General features: G+C 48.1%; 1 protein-coding gene and 1 pseudogene across 2 annotated transcripts in view; both read right to left on the bottom strand.

The window, feature by feature from the left end:
• The window catches only part of LOC142656808 (uncharacterized), a 609,035-nt pseudogene that overhangs the window by 40,410 nt on the left and 549,289 nt on the right, over nt 1-19,336 (bottom strand).
• The window catches only part of LOC142672565 (gastrula zinc finger protein XlCGF66.1-like), a 67,671-nt gene that overhangs the window by 36,827 nt on the left and 11,508 nt on the right, over nt 1-19,336 (bottom strand). For both annotated transcript variants that reach the window (XM_075847167.1, XM_075847168.1), the window contains exons 2-5: nt 18,247-18,373; nt 16,173-16,333; nt 15,489-15,674; nt 15,291-15,414 (exon numbers count right to left, since the gene is read on the bottom strand). In XM_075847167.1, coding sequence (XP_075703282.1) covers nt 15,291-15,414; nt 15,489-15,674; nt 16,173-16,250 — 388 coding nt within the window. In that variant the 5' untranslated portion in view covers nt 16,251-16,333; nt 18,247-18,373. The remainder of the gene's footprint in view (nt 1-15,290; nt 15,415-15,488; nt 15,675-16,172; nt 16,334-18,246; nt 18,374-19,336) is intronic.

Raw genomic sequence — 19,336 nt, 5'->3', positions numbered from 1 at the left:
AGGGATGGTCTTTGTCCCTTAGGGAAAGGGTTCACCTGGCCAAGGCTTACCTGATGCCCATGTTGCTCTACCTTGGCAGCGTGTGCATGTTGCCAGAGCCTCTCTGGACTCGGGTCTATAGCCTGTTCTTCCAACTGTTATGGGGAAACAGGCTTAACCTAATCAAGAGGGAGGTTACTTACCTACCGAGGAAACTAGGTGGGTTAGGTATGGTTAACCCAGTGGTGTTTCTAGTAAACACCTTCATTAAAATTAATTTGGCGAACCTCTTTGAAAGAGAAAGGGCTCCTCTGTGGATATCCTCCTGCAGGGGATGGTTTCGGCCTTTCTTCCAGGAATGGGAGACAGGAGGCCAAGCGAAAGACCTGCGTGTACCCCATGGGCACCTCCCGGCTTATGCCGCCCCGGTTCTGAAGGTTGTTCGTCGGTGGGGTCTGGAGGCGAGGGAGATCAAGACCATGTCGAGAAAATTTCTTGACAGAAAGGTCTTGTTGACCTGCTTCCAGAAGCCCCTGGCGCTCAGGGACTGCCCAAGTAGCGACCTCGGGGTGGGATTAAAACTTTTAAACTCTGTGAGGATTCCCCAGAAGTTTTGGGATCTGGCTTGGCGCTGCTTCCATGGGAGGCTGTATGTAAGGGGCAATCTGAAGTTTAGAAACTCCGATGAAAGAGGTTGTCCTCGGGAGGAGTGCGATGACACGCTGGAAAGCATGGACCATTTCTTGCTTCAGTGTCCCTTCAATGCAGAGGTTTACAAACGGGTGGGTGCCTCCATCGGTTGGCCCGGTCTGACCAACCTCTCCTACGCTGGTTGGGCCTATGGGGCATTCGGAGACCTGGGTGGAAGGGATCATTGCACTTCTTTTTTAGTTAGTTTAGTGATCAGGTATTTCACGTGGAACGCACGGTGCTTAGTATCGACTCAAGTGTAAAATCCTCCTGGAGGACGAGGTGTGTAGGAATATCATGGGTGACCTGGTGAAGGTCCGGTCTCTGGAGGTTGAGAAACTGGGTGCATCCAAGGCCTCTCGACTTTGGAGGGGCTTCAATTTTAGGGTGCCCTAGGTGGAACCAACCTTCAGGGGGAGGGGAGGGAGTGCCCCTGGGTATTAGACTGGAGGTGGGGGTCTGCACCTGGCCATGACACCGGGAAATAGCGATAGGGACAGAATGAGAGACAGCAGGAGGGACAGATTAGTTTATAAAGTAATAAGGGATAGAGATAGGGCAAGCAGGATAGGTTTAGCGATAGGGACCGGGGTGGTGGTTGGGGGTTGGCTTTGGCCTCTGGGCTGGTGCTCTAGGGGGGCTTTCCTCTCTCTCTCTCCTCTGGTGATGGGCTGAGTAAGCACAAGTAGGTTTTTGTTTTGAGCTTTTTGGAGACAGAAAAAGGGCTTACAAGCAGCCAAACTTAGGTTTTCGGGTTTATGTATATAGTATGGTATTTGGTTATAGTTATGTGTCGATATGGTGTATAGGTGTATGCATGGGTTTGTGTGAATGTTTAGGTAAGATGGGCAGTAGATAGGTGGGGTGGGGGGCCTGGGGGTGTGCCCAGCCCGATTCTGGACTACGTGGACGTGAGGAGGACATGAGACGTGGGATCGGGCTGGGTGGGTGATGTGTCGGGTGGTGGGGGCCAGCATCTGAACTATGCGGACATGGAAGGACATGAGGCGTGATGCTGGTTGGGGGAGGTGATGGGTGGTGATGGATAAGGTAGTATGTACAGGGTTAGGTATGAATGTGGATAAGTTAATAAAAAGGAAAAAAAAAAATATATATATATATATATAAAATAAAAAAAAGTAAAAAAAAATAAAAATTCTTTTTTTTGGGGGTTTGTTTTGTTGTTTTTTATGTTTTGTTCTTTTCTTTTCATTTACATGGTGCACTGAAGTAAGTGCACCATGAGATGGTAACTTTTATTTTTAGAGTTTATTATTATTATTATTTTGTTTATTTTTATTATGATTATTATTTATTTTGTTTTATATATGTGGTGGTTTTTTTTTTAGGGGGCCATTGGTTGGCACATGGTTTTTAAGAGTATGTTGTATATAGTGTTATAGTTATGTTTTCTTGGGGTTGGGGGGGTTTAGGTGTGTGTATGAATGAGTATGGGATTATAGTTATGTATGCATGGGGATTTATGTAAGAAGGGCCAGGCTGGGTAAATTGTACAGAAATGTACATAAGTTTTGTTTTGTTGTGTTTGTTTTGTAAAAACCGTTTATTTTGTAATGTTTTATATTTTTCTATTAAAAGAGTACCAGAGAAACGCCACACCAGCAGTGACTAGCAAGGAGGGAGGTTGTGTGTGAGAGAGCTGCTGTGTGTGTGCTGTGTCTGAGTTGAGTGGACCACACCCGGAATCCAGGGAGTTTCCTTTCTTTCACCAGCCCAGGTTTCTATCACCTGCCTGGGCTAAGGAAGCTTCCCTGAAGGAGGCTCCATTCATATATGGAGCCTCAGACCTCTACCCCCTGGAGCATGCAGGCGGGGGGTAGAGGGTCTTCCCAACCTGCTGGGAACGTGCAGCCAGCATCAGGGGTGAGAAGGTCATCCCGTGGAAAGATCTGTGCGGCCCCCCCTGATGCTGGGGCTCTGGAAGGAGCCAGGAGGAGAGACATGGCGGATCATCCAGGTGGAGGACTAGAAGGCCCAGCAAGGCAAGTCACCCGACCTGAGGACCAGAGCACGGTAGAGGAATGGGGGCTACTGCGGTCGGGAGTCGGTGGAAACCTTCAGCTCCCGCCTAGCTGCCCGGCTGGAAGAATACCGGGACCTCGGTAAGTCCCTGCGGCGGCTGCGTGAAGATCTGGCGGTCGCAAGGGGACGAGCCGCAAAAACATCAGGCGCCAAGAGGTCCCGGTATAATCTACAGGTAAAGACAATTTTGGAGGAAATTAATATGGTGGAGGAGAGGAAGATGGAGATTGTGGTCGGTGGGGGAGCCTTCGGGGAGAAATTGGAGAATGATGAAAGGTTTTCCCTGATGGCGTCCCCCACGCAAAGTAATGAAACCCCCTGCAAAAGGGGAGTAAAGGCATTGGCTGCGAAAAGTGCAGAGGCAGTGGAGGCCGCAAAAGTGGAGGCCGCAAAAGTGGAGGCCGCAGAAGTGGAGGCCGCAAAAGTGGAGGCCGCAAAAGTGGAGGCCGCAAAAGTGGAGGCCGCAGAAGTGGAGGCCACAGAAATGGAGGAAAGCGTGGAGGTGGAGAGGACGCCAACCCGGGAGGAGACGGGCTCGGAGGACCCCTGGGAAGGCAGTAACGGAGGGGCAAGTGGGGAACTTTCCTGCAGCCAAGTTGTGCAAAACTTTGAATCGGGCAGTGGGCACCCCCCGGGGTTGCTCACGCAAATACGGCTGCAGGAGTCCCCAGTGTCCCTCCAGAACTTTACTTTTGGAGATGAGTTGCCACCGGAGGAGGAGAAAAAAATAAAGAAAAAATTATGGAAGTTGAGGCGGAAAAAGGCAAAGGGGAAGACAGGTGGAGTATCTTACAAATATTCCTACCTGTCTTCCTTGCGTTCCGGACCGGGTGAGAGCTCGGTTCGGGACGAAAACCCCGCAAATCCCCCAGCTCCGGCCTCTGCAGTGGGGTCGTGGCGGGTATGTGGGCAGAAAGACATGGTGCTGGTTTTGAGCAATGTGGCCAAGGTGGCACCAGACGCCGTCTCCTGTAAAGGAGGTGGTGTCGATGGCCACGTGGCGCTAGGGGGCGTGTCCCCGTGTCCGGCGGATGGGGAACCTCAGAAGCCGGTCTCTGGCGCAAGCCGGAGGCCGGGGGACGGGGGGAACCGGAAACCGGATGTGGCGCCGGAAAACCGGAAGTCCGCTGGTCATGTGACTCGGCCGGCAGACGCACCAGAAAGTGTTGCGGAAGCGAGTGGTGGCGGTAGGAGAGGCTCCGGCACTGCTGGCCATCCCCCGACGGGAGGGGGGGTTGGTTTGGTGCCAGGAGCGGCTCTAGCGGTGCCTGCGGCCCCTCCATCTGCATCGCCGCAAGGCGGTGGGAGGGGTTTAGCGGGCACGGGGGGTGACGGCACCCCTCCTCCCGAACATTGTATTGGTGGCGCAGCAGATATGGAGGTCGGTGAAGCGGAGGGTGCTGAGGGATTGCCGCCTGAGATATCCGGCGGCACCCCAGAAGTAGCGGCACCTGATGATGTGGAGACCCCAAAAACGACAAAAACAACTTATAAAAAGCCCATCGACAAGAGGAAGAACTCTGTAACCAGCCTGGCCGGTATGAAAGTTGTGGAGAGGAATGTAAGTGAAAATGTAAATATTAATGGTAATGTTAGTAGTGTTGGTAATATTGTTGGTGGTGGTAATGTTGTGGATGTTAATGTGGGTTGTAATATTGTGGGGGGGAGTGTCAACCAGTGGCGGGCCGGTTGCTCCTTCTGCCAGAGCGCCCGGCAGGTCGTATGCGGGCGTTGTGGTGGGGGGACCGTCGGCCCACCCATCCTCATCTTCTGGGCCCGGGGACGGCAGTTTGCAACAGCGCCTCCTAGAAGCCTTAAGGGAGGGGAAGCAGACGATAACAGTAGGGGGAGTGCAGAAGGACCTATCCTTTTGGATAAATAGGTATGGTCTGGATGCCTTCCGAGAGAGACGGGGAGATCAGTGGTCGCTCCCAACAACCGGGCCGGCCGTGGCCAGGAGGAATGTGGTCCGTCTCCAGTGGCGTGGCAATGATGCGTGCCCTCCTCGTAAGAGGGTGGTGGAGCTGCTGCTGGAGATGGGCTTCAAGGCGAGTGACATCTACGCCTTGATACATCCTCATGGTATGGCTGAGTTTGACATCAGCTTTGTTCAGCCGGGGGGCCTTGAGGTCTTCTGGGGAAACTATGAGCTGGTGAAAAGCGAGCCCGGCTGGCGAGGGTTTGCTGCGCAAACAATCTCTCGCCAGAATGGTCTCAGGAAAGTGACCGTTCTTACCCGTAACGAGTCGCTTTCCTGTGTGGACATCATGACCTGGTTGGGAAGATACGGTGAGGTAGCAGAGATGCCACGGAAGAACTGCGATGAGTTTGGCATCTGGTCGGGAGCCTGGACGTTTATGGTAAAACTTAAGCGTCTGGGGCAGACGGTGTCCCACATACCATCATCTGCTTTCTTGGGAAGAGATCGAATCCTTGTCTTCTACCAGGGGCAGCCGAAGCTGTGTCACCGGTGTGGCGACCCCTCACACTTGAGCGCAAGCTGCACTGTGCAGAAGTGCGCTCATTGTGGGGGGGTAGGCCATCTGGCCGCATCGTGTGAGCAGATTAGGTGTAACCTGTGTGGTGACCTAGGTCACCCTTTCAGTCGGTGTCCGCGCTCAGTCGTCAATGTCTGTTCCAACCCTACGGAGAATGTAAGGAGGGAGGTCTCCGTGGGCGAGGGGGCGGACAGAGACGATAGAGCCCAAGAGCAAAGGACGAATGCCAGGAGGGGACCCCCTTCTCGTCAGAGAAGGGCGGAAAAACGCAGAAGGGAACGAGAGCTGAGGAGGACCCAGGAAACTGGGGACTCCTCTGGCTCGGACCTGGATGCCCCCCAGGATACTGATGCTCTTGGGGGGGCCGTACTGGACGAGGAGATAAGGAGGATAGAGAGAGAGCAGAGGGCTGAGGACTCCCAGTCCTCCCACTATGAAAGTGTGGAAGAGGAAGGGAGGTCACAGCCTAAAACAAAACAGGGGACACCGGGTAACATCAAAACAGGGCTAAAAACATCTGGCCCTGCCCCGGCCAAGGAAGGCAAAACCTGCACCCCCCTGGTGTGCTCCCCCAACCGATACCGTGTTCTCATGGATATTCCAGACCCCCAGGCCGGGGGGGAGAGCACGGTAGGGAGTCTAGGAGTCGTTGAGCCTCCTCTTCTGCGGGGGCCACTGTCCCCGGGGGAGGGGGTCGGCCCGGACCCAGGAGATGAGAATGGGAGGGGGGAGGTGGAGGTTATGGACTCCTCAAAAACAAAAAAAAGAGGTAAAGAGGGTGAGGGATCCTCCACAGAGGAGAAAGCAAGGGGTGGGAAGAAGAAAACCATCTAACTCAATCATTTATGATGGCGGCACCCACTCCGTTGACGCTGGCATCGATTAACGTTGCCAGCATTAAGTCGAATATGGCTAGATTTGCAGCCTTTGATTTTCTCGGCCGGGTTGAAGCTGACATTTTGTTTTTGCAGGAGACCAGACTGTCACTTTTGGCAGAGGTCGTGAAAGCTAGGAGGGAGTGGCGACGTGGGCCCTCCTACTGGTCTCTTGCGGCTGAGCCATATAGCGGGGTGGCGGTACTTTTTACCGCACCGGTCACATGCCGGCGGATGATCGAGTTAGAAATGGGGCGGTGCTTGATCTTAGATGTTCTCATGAGGGGACAAGAACTAAGACTCATTAACATCTACGGTCCCCAGACAAAGTGGGACCGGAAAAGTCTCTTCATGAGGATTAAGCCCTTCCTTTTTACAGGCCGACAAGTCATTTTTGGAGGGGACTTTAACACTGTCGTTAGGCCCCAAGACAGAGGAGGTTCCAGAAAGGTACTGGCCTATGATAGTGTCGAGTTGAATAGAATAGCTAGTGATGCTCGCCTGGAGGACATCCACATTCGGTATACCCCAGGCCACTCGGGGTTCACCTATCATAGTGGTAGTCGTAGGTCCAGGATAGACAGGTTTTTTTTAAAGGAGGACGCCATCTCTTCGGCAGTGTCCGTCGTTGAGGTGGAGTTCTCCGATCACTGTATGATTATGTTTTCTTTGAATGTTGCAGAGTCCCTCCAGATGGGAAGAGGTATATGGAGGCTGAATTCTACTCTCCTGGAAGAAGCAGAGATAAGACAGGCCTTCGAGGATTTTCTTCAGAGCCAGGTACCTTTATTGGATCTAGGTGGTACTAAGTCTGAGTGGTGGGAGGTGTTCAAAGAACGGGTGGCTGAGTTTTTCCGTCAGATCTCGTGCCTCAGGTCTATGAGCAGGTATCGCCTGTATCAAGACATGAGGAGGAAACTCGAACATCTAGTCTCAACCGGAGGTAGCCGTGAGGAAATCTCCGTGGTGAAAGCTCTGCTCAAAAGATGCCAATATGATAGGCACACGTCTTTGGTTCTTGAACGGGATTTCGGGAGGTACCGCTCGCCCGACCCTTACAAGAACTGCAAGATGTCAGTGAGTCGTAAGGTGGTGACAGGACTGGTAGATAGTACAGGATCCCTGATGAGATCCAAATCAGGGATCCTGGAGGTCATCAGATCCTTTTATTCGCAGCTTTTGGGTGAGCAGGATCTAAACCGAGACGAAATGTCGGCTTTCCTGGCTGAAACCATCCCTCAGCCAGGAGCAGACCCCTCGCTTGGTGTTTTGACAGAGTCGATCAAGGAAGAGGAAGTGATGCTGGCGATTGATGGGTTGGCCATCAAAAAGTCGCCAGGCCCAGATGGCTTAACATCTGAGTTTTATAAGGCTTTTAAGGGAACCTTAGTTCCCCTCTTGACTGCGGTTTTTAATGAGTGCCTCTCCTCGGGCGCTCTGCCAAAGTCAATGGGCAAGTCGGCCTTGATCATTCTGTCAAAGGGTAAGGATTCGACCCGTATTGAGAACTGGCGTCCCATAGCGCTCCTCAATACGGACAGAAAGGTTCTCGCAAAAGTACTGTTTAATCGGCTGGTGAAGTTTGCACCCCGGCTCCTTTCGTCGGCCCAGCATTGCTCTGTTCCAGGCCGCAGCACCTTTAGTGCTGTCCTCAGTGTCAGAGAGGCAGTGGAGCAGGGACATTCTGGCCGGTGGGAGGGGTACATGCTGTCCTTGGATCAGGCCAAAGCTTTTGACCGGGTGAATCACAAGTACCTATGGTCAGTCCTTCTGAGGTATGGCCTACCGGGTGAGTTCGTTAATTGGCTCCAGACCCTATACGCTGGGGCTGAGTCTTTTGCACTGGTGAACGGTTGGACTGGAACCCCCTTTGAGGTTGGGTCTGGTGTCCGCCAGGGTTGTCCCTTAAGCCCCTTGCTGTATGTTTTCGCGATCGACCCCTTTCTTAGGCGGCTCGATCGTGGGCCATTGGCGGGGGTGGGGATGGACTTGGAGGAGCCGGAAGCCACTCAGAGGGTGGTTGCGTACGCGGATGACGTCACTATCTTTGTCTCCTCGAGAGGGGAGGCAGAGTGGGTGATGTCAGAAGTTGAGCGCTACTCACGGGCATCTGGGTCCAGGATCAACCGGGACAAGTGTGAAAGTCTCTGGCTGGGGGGAGGGGATCCTAGTTTTGATCTCCCGGACACCCTCCCAGAGCCCAAAGGGTCTGCTAAAATCTTAGGCATTGAATTTGGCCCGGGTGATTACCCCAAGAAACACTGGGAAGGTAGGCTATCAATAGCTGCCCAGAAGGTTGGCCAATGGAAGGGATGGTCTTTGTCCCTTAGGGAAAGGGTTCACCTGGCCAAGGCTTACCTGATGCCCATGTTGCTCTACCTTGGCAGCGTGTGCATGTTGCCAGAGCCTCTCTGGACTCGGGTCTATAGCCTGTTCTTCCAACTGTTATGGGGAAACAGGCTTAACCTAATCAAGAGGGAGGTTACTTACCTACCGAGGAAACTAGGTGGGTTAGGTATGGTTAACCCAGTGGTGTTTCTAGTAAACACCTTCATTAAAATTAATTTGGCGAACCTCTTTGAAAGAGAAAGGGCTCCTCTGTGGATATCCTCCTGCAGGGGATGGTTTCGGCCTTTCTTCCAGGAATGGGAGACAGGAGGCCAAGCGAAAGACCTGCGTGTACCCCATGGGCACCTCCCGGCTTATGCCGCCCCGGTTCTGAAGGTTGTTCGTCGGTGGGGTCTGGAGGCGAGGGAGATCAAGACCATGTCGAGAAAATTTCTTGACAGAAAGGTCTTGTTGACCTGCTTCCAGAAGCCCCTGGCGCTCAGGGACTGCCCAAGTAGCGACCTCGGGGTGGGATTAAAACTTTTAAACTCTGTGAGGATTCCCCAGAAGTTTTGGGATCTGGCTTGGCGCTGCTTCCATGGGAGGCTGTATGTAAGGGGCAATCTGAAGTTTAGAAACTCAGATGAAAGAGGTTGTCCTCGGGAGGAGTGCGATGACACGCTGGAAAGCATGGACCATTTCTTGCTTCAGTGTCCCTTCAATGCAGAGGTTTACAAACGGGTGGGTGCCTCCATCGGTTGGCCCGGTCTGACCAACCTCTCCTACGCTGGTTGGGCCTATGGGGCATTCGGAGACCTGGGTGGAAGGGATCATTGCACTTCTTTTTTAGTTAGTTTAGTGATCAGGTATTTCACGTGGAACGCACGGTGCTTAGTATCGACTCAGTGTAAAATCCTCCTGGAGGACGAGGTGTGTAGGAATATCATGGGTGACCTGGTGAAGGTCCGGTCTCTGGAGGTTGAGAAACTGGGTGCATCCAAGGCCTCTCGACTTTGGAGGGGCTTCAATTTTAGGGTGCCCTAGGTGGAACCAACCTTCAGGGGGAGGGGAGGGAGTGCCCCTGGGTATTAGACTGGAGGTGGGGGTCTGCACCTGGCCATGACACCGGGAAATAGCGATAGGGACAGAATGAGAGACAGCAGGAGGGACAGATTAGTTTATAAAGTAATAAGGGATAGAGATAGGGCAAGCAGGATAGGTTTAGCGATAGGGACCGGGGTGGTGGTTGGGGGTTGGCTTTGGCCTCTGGGCTGGTGCTCTAGGGGGGCTTTCCTCTCTCTCTCCTCTGGTGATGGGCTGAGTAAGCACAAGTAGGTTTTTGTTTTGAGCTTTTTGGAGACAGAAAAAGGGCTTACAAGCAGCCAAACTTAGGTTTTCGTGTTTATGTATATAGTATGGTATTTGGTTATAGTTATGTGTCGATATGGTGTATAGGTCTATGCATGGGTTTGTGTGAATGTTTAGGTAAGATGGGCAGTAGATAGGTGGGGTGGGGGGCCTGGGGGTGTGCCCAGCCTGATTCTGGACTACGTGGACGTGAGGAGGACATGAGACGTGGGATCGGGCTGGTTGGGTGATGTGTTGGGTGGTGGGGGCCAGCATCTGAACTATGCGGACATGGAAGGACATGAGGCGTGATGCTGGTTGGGGGAGGTGATGGGTGGTGATGGATAAGGTAGTATGTACAGGGTTAGGTATGAATGTGGATAAGTTAATAAAATAAAAAATAAAATATATATTAAAAAAAAGTGATAAAAAAAAATAAAAATTAAAAAATGGGTTTGTTTTGTTGTTTTTTTGGGTTTTGTTCTTTTCTTTTCATTTACATGGTGCACTGAAGTAAGTACACCATGGGATGGTAACTTTTATTTTTAGAGTTTATTATTATTATTATTTTGTTTATATTATTATTTATATGGTTTTTAAGAGTATGTTAGAATGAGTATGTTGTATATAGTGTTAGGGTATGTGCACACGGTAGCAGGCTTTTACGTCTGAAAAGACAGACTGTTTTCAGGAGAAAACAGCTGCCTCGTTTCAGACGTAAATGCTGCTCCTCGCATTTTGCAAGGCTTCTCTGACAGCCGTAAATTTTGAGCTGTACTTCATTGACTTCAATGAAGAACGGCTCAAATTACGTCTGAAAGAAGTGCCCTGCACTTCTTTTGATGAGGCTGTATTTTTCTGTCAAACGACGACGCGTAAATGACAGGTTGTCTGCACAGTACGTCGGCAAACCCATTCAAATGAATGGGCAGATGTTTGCCGACGTATTGTAGCCCTATTTTCAGACGTAAAACGAGGCATAATACGCCTCGTTTACGTCTGAAAATAGGTCGTGTGAACCCAGCCTTATAGTTATGTTTTCGTGGGGTTGGGTGGTATAGGTGTGTGTATGAATGATTATGGGATTATAGTTATGTATGCGTGGGGATGTATGTAAGAAGGGCCAGGCTGGCTAAATTGTGATGCACAGAAATGTACATAAGTTTTGTTTTGTTTGTTTTGTAAGTACCGTTTATTTTGTAATGTTTTATATTTTTCTATTAAAAGAGTACCAGAGAAACGCAACTCAATATTTATTGCCCAGATTCTGCAGATTTTAGAAATATCCAACATGTGGCCCTAGTGCGGTAATGGACCGAAACACCGGCCTCAGAAGCAAAGGTGCACCTAGTGGATTTTGGGGCCTCCTTTTTTTAGGAATATATTTTAGGCACCATGTCAGGTTTGAGGAAGTCTTGTGGTACCTAAACAGTCGAAACCCCCAAAAAGTGACCCCATTCTGGAAACTACACCCCTCAAGGCATTTTTCTAGGGGTATAGTTAGCATTTAGACCCCACAGTTTTTTTGCAGAATTTAGTGGAATTAGTCTGTGAAGATGAAAATCACCTATTTTTCTGTGGAAACAGAATTTTTTCATTTTTACAAGGAATAAAGGAGAAAAAGCCGCCCAACATTTGTAAAGCAATTTCTCCCGATTACGGCAATACCCCATATGTGGTTGTAAACTGATGTTTGGACCCACAGCAGGGCTCAGGAGAGAAGGAGCGCCTTTTGGATTTTGGAGCGCAGATTTTGCTGGATTGGTTTTCAGGGCCATGTCGGGTTTGCAACGCCCCGGAGGGACCAAAACAGTGGAAACCCCCCATAAGTGACCCTATTTTGGAATCTACACCCCTCAAGGAATTTTTCTAGGGGTATAGTGAGCATTTTGGCCCCTCAGGATCTTTTTTAGAGCTAAGGTGACCAAAAAACAGTGATTTTGGCACTTTAAATTCTTTATTTATTACAGCGTTCACCGTGCGCAATAAATTACGTTTTAATTTATTCTGCCGGTCGGTACGATTACGCCGATACCATATGTGTATAGTTTTTTTTAAGTTTTGCAGAGTTTGCACAATAAAATTAAGTTTCTATAAAATAATTAATTTTCTGAGACGCTATTCTGAGCCGTAACTTTTTTATTTTTTCGTCAAAAAAGCTGTGCGAGGTCTTGTTTTTTGCGGGACGGGTTGTAGTTTTTATTGGTACCATTTTGGGGTAAATGCGACTTTTTGATCACTTTTTATTCTATATCTTGGGAGGGGTGGTGACCAAAAAATAGCGATGCTGACAGTTTTCCGTTTATTTTGTTTGCGGCGTTCACCGTGCGGAAAAATTAACATTATCTTTTCATAGTTTGGGTCGTTACGAACACGGTGATACCAAATATGTGTATTTTTTTTTAACGTTTTCATTTTGTCCCTATAATAAATGACTTATTATAGGAAAACAAAACCTTTTATTTTTACACTTTTCTAAAACATTTTTATTAACTTTTTTTGAACTTTTTACACTTTATTTTTTTGACCTGCAGCTTTGATCGCTGCTAGAATACATTACACTACCTAGGTAGTGTAATGTATTCCAACTGTCAGTGTGACGTCACAGTCACTCTGACAGTTGGTCTACGAGGATCAGCAGAGTCTGATCCTCATAGGCTGACATACATGGCAGACGTGGGGGCCGTTGTCTGGCCCCCGGGTGCCATTACAAGCATCAGAAGCCCCCACGATTGCATGGGGCCTGCTGATGCACTACAAACCCGCTACATGCGGAGATCGCAATCGAGCCCCGCATGTAACGGGTTAATTGCCGAAATCAGTGGCGATGAGCCACTGATCGGCAACATCGGAGTGTCAGCTGTCGGGGACAGCTGATCTCCAAGTTCCCGATGCACACTGTCGCCGACAGTGTGCCATCGGGAACGACACAGTGACTTCCTGTCACTCTGACAGGAAGCCTATCAGGACCAGCCGAAGGTTGGTCCTGATGGGCTTCCGTCCATGGCAGACCCGGAAGCCATTGTTTGGCTTCTGTTTGCCATACTAACTATCGGCAGACCCCGCGATTTCGGACCAGGGTCTGCAGATATGCTAGAAACCCCTAAAATTCGGCGATTGCAACCGATCGCCGAATTTAAGGGGTTAATTTGCCAAAATCAGCGGCAACGGACCGCTGGCCGACAAAAGGGGAGTGTCAGCTGTCGGCGACAGCTGACTTCCCGGTGCACACTGTCGCCGACAGTATGCACCGGGAAAAACTCAGTAACTGTACGTCCTCGTGCGGGAAGTAACCTCCCGCGACGACGGACAGTTATGTCCTGGTGCGGATAGGGGTTAATAACCTTTATTGGCACTGCAATCCACCCATTTCCTTAACTACCTTGGTCGCCCTCCTCTGCATCTGTTGTAGTTCAGCCGTGTCCTTCTTATACACAGCTTCCCAAAATTGTGCACAGACCACACGTGGAATATTGACTAGTGATTTGTATAGAAACAAAACTATGTTCTTGTCATGAGCCTCTTTTGATGCATCTCCTAATTTTATTTGCTTTGGCATCAGCTGCCTGGCACTGGTTGTTAAAGTTAAGTTTACTGTCCACCACTTTTTAATTGGTCCTGAAGTCTTTTATGGCTTTTGTGCTATATAATAAACCTTTTGTATTTCTCTGTGCTACCACCAGTGGACAACAATATGCTCTGTATAGTCTGTTAAAAATGTTCCAACCTCTCCCATAAGAAGCCAACTGGGGTTGTATAATCTACATTATCTGTGGATAATCGCTATTTTAGCCACTTCGTACCGGAGCCATTTTTAGTTTTTTCATCTATTCCTCCCCAACTTCCTTTATTTTCCCATCAACATAGTCATATGAGGGCTTACTTTTTGTGGGACATGTTGTCGTTTTTAATAGAACTATTTAATGTACCATATAATTTACTGGGAAACTGAAAAGTAATTATTTGTGGGGCACAATTGGAAAAAAAAACTACAAATCTTTAATTGTTTTTTTGTGTTCCGTGTGTCATGCCGTCCACCGTCTGGAAAAAATTACATATTCATTTTATTCTGCAGGTCAATATGTTTATGGTGATAGCAGCCGTAGGAAGTGGTCTCAGCCCGTGATCGCGATCCATACGTCTCCTCCGCGCCATGATGTATGGCGTCGTCATGGTGCAGCAAGTGGTTAAAGAGCATCTGTCATCAAAATATGTTTATTTTGCCATTCTCCTATGCTGAAATATAACCGAATTGTGGCCATAACGATGAAGGAGCATCCAGTGGCTTTTAAGGAGACAATTTTTACTGAAATGATTCGCAGCCATTATTTGAGACCTGCAGAGGTTCTTAGTTTTGTGAACTACTAGCCTAAAGCCGGCCATACACTCTAGATAGCGGTCAGGTGAAGCATCGTTCCTCACCTCCTAGTTATACATGAATGCTCTGTGGTGTGTGTATGTGTCCTCAATAGGGAGAAAGCCACTGCCAGACTCCTCTTGACAGCGGGCTTATCTACTAACAAAAGTGTCCGGCATGTTAAAATTCCACAGGCCGATCCTTCTCGCTCAGAACAACTGTCGTCAGGGAAGAGTTGGGAGGTCGCCATATATTAGAAAATCAGGGGGTCCAGCCGATAGACATCTAATGTGTATCAGCTTAGCACACTGGCAGTAACATACTTCGTATGACTGCCCATCCTCCACACTGCAAATGAGTGGCACGTCGCAGAATATGATTTTCTTGTTCCTTCCCACAAATGTGAAGTAATAGCCCCCACATCACAGATTCGCAGCAGGTGATCTCAATGTCTGTGGGGGGCCAATATTAATTCCTTCCAGCATCGCTCCTTACATGTTCTGCACGGACAGGAGGTAAAGCAAGGAACATGTGTTTGGTGCTCAGGCTTTGGCCCCATCAGGAAGGTCGGTCACACGCTCCGATTTTATGAGCAGGGTCACTAAGGAAAAGCGGTCAATCATTCTGTGTAGGCGGGGGGTAGCAGAACTCACAGACTTGGCAGCATTTAGAAGGGAACCTGTCAGTAGGTTTGGAGCCACTAAGCCCCCAGCATGTCGTTATGTAGCTGAAGTTTAGTGTTCCAAACCTGCCCACGTCAAAACCCTCTGTTTCTGCAAAAGAGCTTACAAGTTACCGAGAGAGGAATCCAGGAGGGGAGACCAGCGGCTAAGAGCGCATTATATACAGCACAGTACTCATCGCTTTACTGCGGTCGTACAGTATACTGCTCCTGGATTCATTCATGCCAAAGGACACTCTTTTGTAATCGGTTTAGAGAAAGGAGCGCTATTAATTTATGGACATATACAGGAAACTTGGGGCTCTAACGTAATGTGAAAATAGCCGAAATTGTGGAGCTCCTACATTACATGTCATTGCACACACGTGTATATGTACTGCACATGACAGTATTAAGACTTCAACATGGCTGCTAGTCCAGCCTGCGCCCACAGTAATGGCCAACATTATATATATATATATATATATATATATCTATCGGTCTCTGCTTACCTTGTGATAATAGTGGCCGGTAGTTTTCCATCATTGCATCCTCGTACAGATCCTTGTGTCCTTCTAGATACTCCCACTCCTCCATGGAGAAATAGACAGTGACATCCTGACATCTTATAGGAACCTGACACACACAATGATACAGTCATTACCAGACACCTCCAGTGCTGTTACTATATAATTTCCCGGCAGTGTCACCTCTCCAGTCAGCAGCTCAGTCATCTTGTAGATCAGTTCTAAGATCTTCTTCTTATTGTTCTTCTCATGTATCCGGGAGTGAGGGGGAGGCTCTGTGATGGGGCTCTGACCACTGCTCCATCCTCCTGACTCATGGATGATGGGAGTCGTACAGTCACCCGATGTCTTCTTCACTATTGTGTACTCCTGTGTATGGAGAGAGACACTTAGAGAACTGAACACAGTATTCCCCCCTCAGTAGAAAGAGGGAGATTGTGACCCCGCTGTATAGAGCTCTAGTGACCCCACATCTGTAATACTAGAGACCTCACCTACAAAAAGACAGTGAAGAAATAGAACGAGGCCAAAACTCAAAAGGAAATTATATTGGGGGCGACTAGATGGACCATGTGCTCTCCTCCTGCCGTCATCTTCTATGTTTCTATATAGAGGTCATCCTGATCTTCCTGGTTCCTCCTACTTGTCATTCTCATTGCTCTACAACATTACTATTGCTGCATTGGTGATATGATACATAACTGACCATATTGGTGGCTGATCTTCAGCTTTTCGGCTGTTGGCTTCTTGACGTCACTTGGAAGGTCTGGACGCCGTTATACAGGACACTGGATTCTTCCTATTACTTCCTATTATGTATTATCCCTTCCCTATGTGTGACTTGTTCTATAATGTAGAAAAGTTTACCTCTCCGCTCAACAGGTAGATGATCTCCAAGGTGAAGTTTAATATTCTTCTGCTCATCTCATTCCTGTCCTTGTCCATCCTTGGTGGGTCATTCAGTAGAAGGAACGTTGTGGAGAAGATGAGAAAACTGGAGGAACTGGAGGATCTAGTACTGCAGACGTCTTTATGAAGAAAGGAGAAGATGGAAATCATGCAGCGGACAACATCATGTGTGAAATACAGACCCAGGGGCGGATTAAGGGTACCATGGGCCCCGGGCACTTTTTCAAGTTTGCCCCTCCTCCCCCGAACTTTGAAAACACTGCACCGTATATATTTGCAGATTTCTGTTTAGGCGGCCACAGATCTGGAACGGTTTTGAATTAGCTGTAAAAGCAGAATGAGCCATACAGAAGAGAAAAAGCAGAATATTTTGAGACAATAAAGTGGTCAGGAGCTTTCTAACTTGTTTATTTTTGGGTCAATGGAGTTGTGTATGAAAGATTATTTTTTTTGCGGGAGGAGTTGTAGCTTTTATTGGCACCATTTAAAGTACCATATAATGGGTGAATTGGAAAAAACGGAGATTCCTCCATGGTTTTTTGGTTTTGTTTTTACTGTATATATTTACCTTCTCTTAAGGTAAAAGTAGATTTTAACCCCTTAATGACCGCCAAATAGCCTTTTCACGGCGGTCATTAATGGGCTTTATTCTACAGCGCCGCTATTCCACGGCGCTGCTGTAGAATAAAGTAAACAGAGCAGGGAGCCGTGAAATCTCCCTGCTCTCAGCTGCCAGAGGCAGCTGAGGGCTGGGAGCGTCCCTGCTCTGCCGGGTGAGATCGATATTAGTATCGATCTCACCCGTTTAACCCTTCAGATGCGGTGCACAATAGCATGCACCGCATCTGAGTGGTTTTGGAGAGAGGGAGGGAGCTCCCTCTCATCCCACCGACACCCGGCGATAAAATCGCTGAGTGTCTGTGTCTTCTATGGCAGCCGGGGGTCTAATAAAGGCCCCCAGGTCTGCCTGGAGCGAATGCCTGCTAGATCATGCCGCAGGCATGACCTAGCAAATGCCTGTCCGTTTTAAACGGACAGGCAGTAATACACTGCAATACAAAAGTATTGCAGTGTATTATAATAGCGATCGAAGGATAGTGAAGTCCCCTAGTGGGACTAGTATAAAAGTAAAAAAAGTTTAATAAAGTTAATTTTAAAAAAAAGTGAAAAAAATAATAAATGAAAAACCCACTTTTTCCCCTTACATAATGCTTTACTATTAAAAAAAACTACAATAAAGCAAAAAAGTTACACATATTTGGTATCGCCGCGTCCGTAACGACCCCGACTATAAAGCTGTTACATTATTTAACCCGCACTGTGAACGCCATAAAAAATAAAATAAAAAACAATGGAAAAATTGCTGTTTTCTGTTAATCCTGACTTAAAAAAAATGTGATAAAAAGTGATCAAAAAGTCGCATCTACTCTCAAATGGTACCAATAAAAACTGCAAGTCGTCCCGCAAAAAACAAGACCTTATACAGCTATGCCGACGCAAAAATAAAAAAGTTATAGCTCTTCGAATGTGACAATGGAAAAATGTAAACAATGGCTTGGTCATTAGGGCCCAGAATGCAAGCAGGGGGAAGGGGTTAACATCTACTTTTATCTTAAGAGAATGTAAATATATACAGTCCCAGAAACAAGCTCAGTACAAATATACAGTCCCAAAACCAAGCTCAGTACATATATACCACACCAGAACCAAGGTCAGTACATATATACAGCCCCAGAACCAAGCTCAGTACATATATGCAGCAACAGAACCGAGCTCAGTACATATATACAGCACCAGAACAAATACAGTTCAGTACAGGGATCATTTGCAAATTCAGTTTAACCCCTGCTGTATAAATTTGTACGACATAAAACAACAGCTCCCAGTATAGCCAGAACGATGGTTAGGTTATGCTGGGAGTTGCTATTTAACAAAAAAGAATGCTTCCATCCGTCATCTCGCTACAGATCATACAGTGACTACAGTACTGATCAGTCACAGGGTGAATAAACATTTACATTGAGTGACTCACAGGTGATGTCTCAGATTATTTTTCTCTTTTTTTCTCCATCCGGTCCAGACTTCTTCCGGGCACGGCCCATTCCTGCAGTTTGCAGCTCAGATTTCTTCAGCTCCTCACTTTTCCAACATTTCCGCACCTATAAATGAAGATTAAATTTCTTATAATGCCACACTCTATGCTTCTAAATATAATAGTTCATAAACTGTGCCCCTGAATATAATAGTACTATACACTGTTCTCCTGAATATAATAGTACTATACACTGTGCTCCTGAATATAATAGTACTATACACTGTGCCCCTGAATTAAATTGTCAAACACTGTAAAGTAAAGCATCACACACTAACAATGCCCCCTGTAGATAGTGCCAGTTACAATGCCCTCTGTAGAAAATGCCCCCTTTAGATAATGTCCCCCGTAGATCGCGCTAGTTACATTGCCCTCTGTAGATAATGTCCCCTATAGATAGTGCCAGTTACAATGCCCTTTTTAGATAATGTCCCCCGTAGATAGCGCTAGTTACAATGCCCTGTGTAGATAACGCCCCCTGTAGATTGTGCCAGTTACAATGCCCTAAGTAGATAATGACCCCTGTAGATAGCACCAGTTAGAAAGCACTCTGTAGATAATGCCCCTTGTAGATTGTGCCAGTTACAATGCCCTAAGTAGATAATGACCCCTGTAGATAGCGCCACTTACAATGTACTCTGTAGATAATGCCACCTGCATCTTTTACTCCCAACGCTGCCCAGAACAAAAAAAAACATTCTCACCTGTCCCCGTTCCCGCTTCTTCCTCCAGCGCTGCAGGACTGGTCAGAGACCAGACGGAGTCATCCAGCGTAATAGCGCAGTCGGCGTGATGACATCGCGCCCACTATGTCCCAAATGGAAGGAAGGGAACGGATAGTTCCCTGTCTCGCCAGCACTACAGTAAGCAATTGTATCCGCATCCTTAGGATGCGGATATAATTGGGTGAGAGGTCCCGCTTCACTCCGGTTCTCTGAACCGGCTGTAAATTTAACAGCCGGTACGGGAGAACCGGGGCAAACTTGGCCCCCTTCCAGCCTCGGGCACTTGCCCAGATTGCCCTCCTTAT

This window comes from Rhinoderma darwinii, chromosome 1, assembly GCF_050947455.1.
Source record: "Rhinoderma darwinii isolate aRhiDar2 chromosome 1, aRhiDar2.hap1, whole genome shotgun sequence".
Classification (NCBI taxonomy): domain Eukaryota; kingdom Metazoa; phylum Chordata; class Amphibia; order Anura; family Rhinodermatidae; genus Rhinoderma; species Rhinoderma darwinii.
The sequence above is the reverse complement of the archived record's forward strand: the minus strand, read 5'-3'. Positions and strand labels throughout refer to the sequence as shown.